The sequence below is a fragment of the Benincasa hispida genome, chromosome 4 (assembly GCF_009727055.1).
Source record: "Benincasa hispida cultivar B227 chromosome 4, ASM972705v1, whole genome shotgun sequence".
Classification (NCBI taxonomy): Eukaryota; Viridiplantae; Streptophyta; class Magnoliopsida; order Cucurbitales; family Cucurbitaceae; genus Benincasa; species Benincasa hispida.
The window spans coordinates 49,796,180-49,798,737 of record NC_052352.1 but is presented as its reverse complement, the minus strand read 5'-3'; the positions used below and the strand labels follow the sequence as shown (position 1 = coordinate 49,798,737).

The 2,558-nt window shown below is 37.3% G+C and overlaps 1 protein-coding gene across 1 annotated transcript; it reads left to right on the top strand.

The window, feature by feature from the left end:
• The first annotated feature begins 873 nt into the window (after positions 1-873).
• On the top strand, positions 874-1,694 carry LOC120076235 (secreted RxLR effector protein 161-like). Its single transcript, XM_039029999.1, has 2 exons — positions 874-1,381; positions 1,477-1,694. Exons 1-2 carry the CDS (start codon positions 874-876, stop codon positions 1,692-1,694), a joined length of 726 nt encoding a protein of 241 aa, XP_038885927.1.
• Positions 1,695-2,558: the final 864 nt, after the last annotated feature.

The window sequence follows — 2,558 nt, the reverse complement described above, 5'->3', positions numbered from 1 at the left end:
TTTTTGAAGGTAATGCAACCGAACAATTTTTCTGAAAATTCGTGAGAGAAGAAGGTTGTTCTTCTGCTTGGTTGTTGTAGTGAGCTTCTCCAAATTCCCTTAATTCCAGCTTATTTTGAGTCCCACTACTCAATCTTGAGCTCCAAGAGGATAGTAGAAAAGATCTTGGGGTGGTCTACTACAAGATTCTGTGGAGATTTGCAGTTGGTTCAAAGCTTAGAGGAAGTTCTTCAAAGGTATGTCATGAAACCCATTTATTTCTATTGAAGCATGTTTTTCTTTCTGTCAAAATTAATGAATTAGAGTACTTATGGATCCTGGTTTCTTCCACTGCGCATTGGTACCTTCCAACAATACTTTCATTCGGTTGTTTCTTTCCCTTGTTGTACAAAAGATTTGGAATTAGACCAGCTGGATGTAAAGACAGCCTTCTTCTATGAGTTGTTGAATGAGACAATATACATGAGACAACCTCAAGGCTATGTTAAAAGTGGAGAAAAAAACCTTGTGTGTATGTTGAACAAGTCCACCTATGGCCTAAAACATTCACCGAGATGCTAGTATTAAAGGTTTAATGAGGTGATCTCCAAGATTAGGTTCAAATGGAGCTCATTTGATTGGTGTGTATACAAAAATACTAGTAGTTTCAAGGAATCGGTCTATCTACTTCTCTATGTAGATGAGATGTTGCTGTTCGGGAGATCCAAAGAGGAATTGAAGCAAGTGAAAATGCTTCTTAAGAGAGAATTTGATATGAAAGACCTTGGGGAGTTAAGGAGGATCCTAGTAATTGAAATGGAAAGAGACAGAAAATGGGGTCGATTACTTGTTAGTCAATCTGAAAATTGATCAAAGATTTTACAGAGGTTCAAAATGGAGAAAGCAAAGCCAGTAGGTACTTCTTTTGCCTCTCACTACAAATTTTCAGCTACTAATAATCCAAAGAGCACTGATGAAGAGCATCTGAACCATATGAAGGTTGTCTCTTATTCTCAAGCAATGGGATCTCTTATGTATCTTATGACTTCTACACGACCAGACCTATCCTATGCAACAAGTATGGTCAGTAGGTACATGGCAAATCCGTACATGGAAAATCCTGGTAGAAGACATTGGGAGGCAGTCAAGTGGATACTAAGGTATCTATGCTCATCCAAAGAGGCGAAAGTCTTATATAGACAGAATGAGCCATCCAATGATGAGGTTTATGGCTATGTAAATGCAGACTATGCAGGAGACTTGGACAAAAGACATTCCCTATCAGGTTATGTTTTCCTATTGGGGAACAATTTGATCAGTTGGAAAGCTACATTGCAGCATGTTGTGGCCCTTTCCACAATAGAGGCTGAGTTCATCGCTTTGTCTGAGGTTGTGAAGGAAAGTTTGTGGCTGAAAGGTTTACTAAAAGATTTCGACATAACACAAACTAAAGTCATAATTTATTGTGATAATCAGAGCACAATATATCTATTTAAGAATCAGCAGTTTCACAACAAACCAAGCATATTGATATCAAATATTATTTCATCAGACAAGAGATTGAGAAAGGGAAAGTCGAGATAGTGAAGATTCATACCTCGAATAATGCAACTGATATGCTAACCAAAACTGTTCCATTGAATAAGCTTGGCGAATACTTGGATCTTCTCGGGTTCGAGTTACCTAAAAAAGGTTTGCTCAAGTCAGCTCAGTGAAGTAAAGAGGGAAGAAACTTTGCTTACAAAGGTGGAGATTGTTACAGAAAGACTCGAAATCAAGAAAGAACAATACAGTTTGCAGTTGAATAGTTGTCGACATCTTTCTGTTAAATGTTATAACCACTAGAGCTCATCATCGTTGATCGAATCACCTGCACATATATAAACGAAATCAATTGAGAGATTAATAAAAAAAAAAAATGAGTGAATTTTAATCGAGACAGTAAGGCATTTTCGTTCTGTAATCCTTTGAAGAGTAAAAAAAGAGAACCTCCCAATTTGCACAGTGGACGTAGGCCTTTGATCGAACCACTTAAACTCTTGTGTCTTTTCTTCTTCCTCTACGATCGTTTAGATTTTGCTAAATTATCGTTTACACGATCGTGTAGTCCCTATCGCATCGTGTACACGATTGTTTAGCTTCACGTGCAATCGTCTTTACAATCGTTTAGCTCTTCAGTTTACTTAATACGATTATCTAGCTTCAGTCAACTGTCGTCTACTTGATTGTTTAACGCTTCCTCCTATCGTTTACTTAATTGGCCTATTGTTTAGTTATTGGTGCATCGTCTACACGATCATGCAGGTTTTTGGTAAATGATATAAGGATTTTCGAGTATCTACATTCTATCTTCAATGACTCTTGAATTGTTATCAACCGTTAAAACTGAGTGTATTGTGATTATTAACATGAAGATCTAGTCATCTAGGACAACATTGTCCATCCTTATATACTCATGATCATTCCCTTCCCTAACCAACGTGGGATTTTGTTCGCATTCCTAACAATCTTTCTCTCGAAAAAAGTACCACTTTGAGCCTCCCTCGAGCAAATTCGTCAACTACCAACTATGAAAGTTT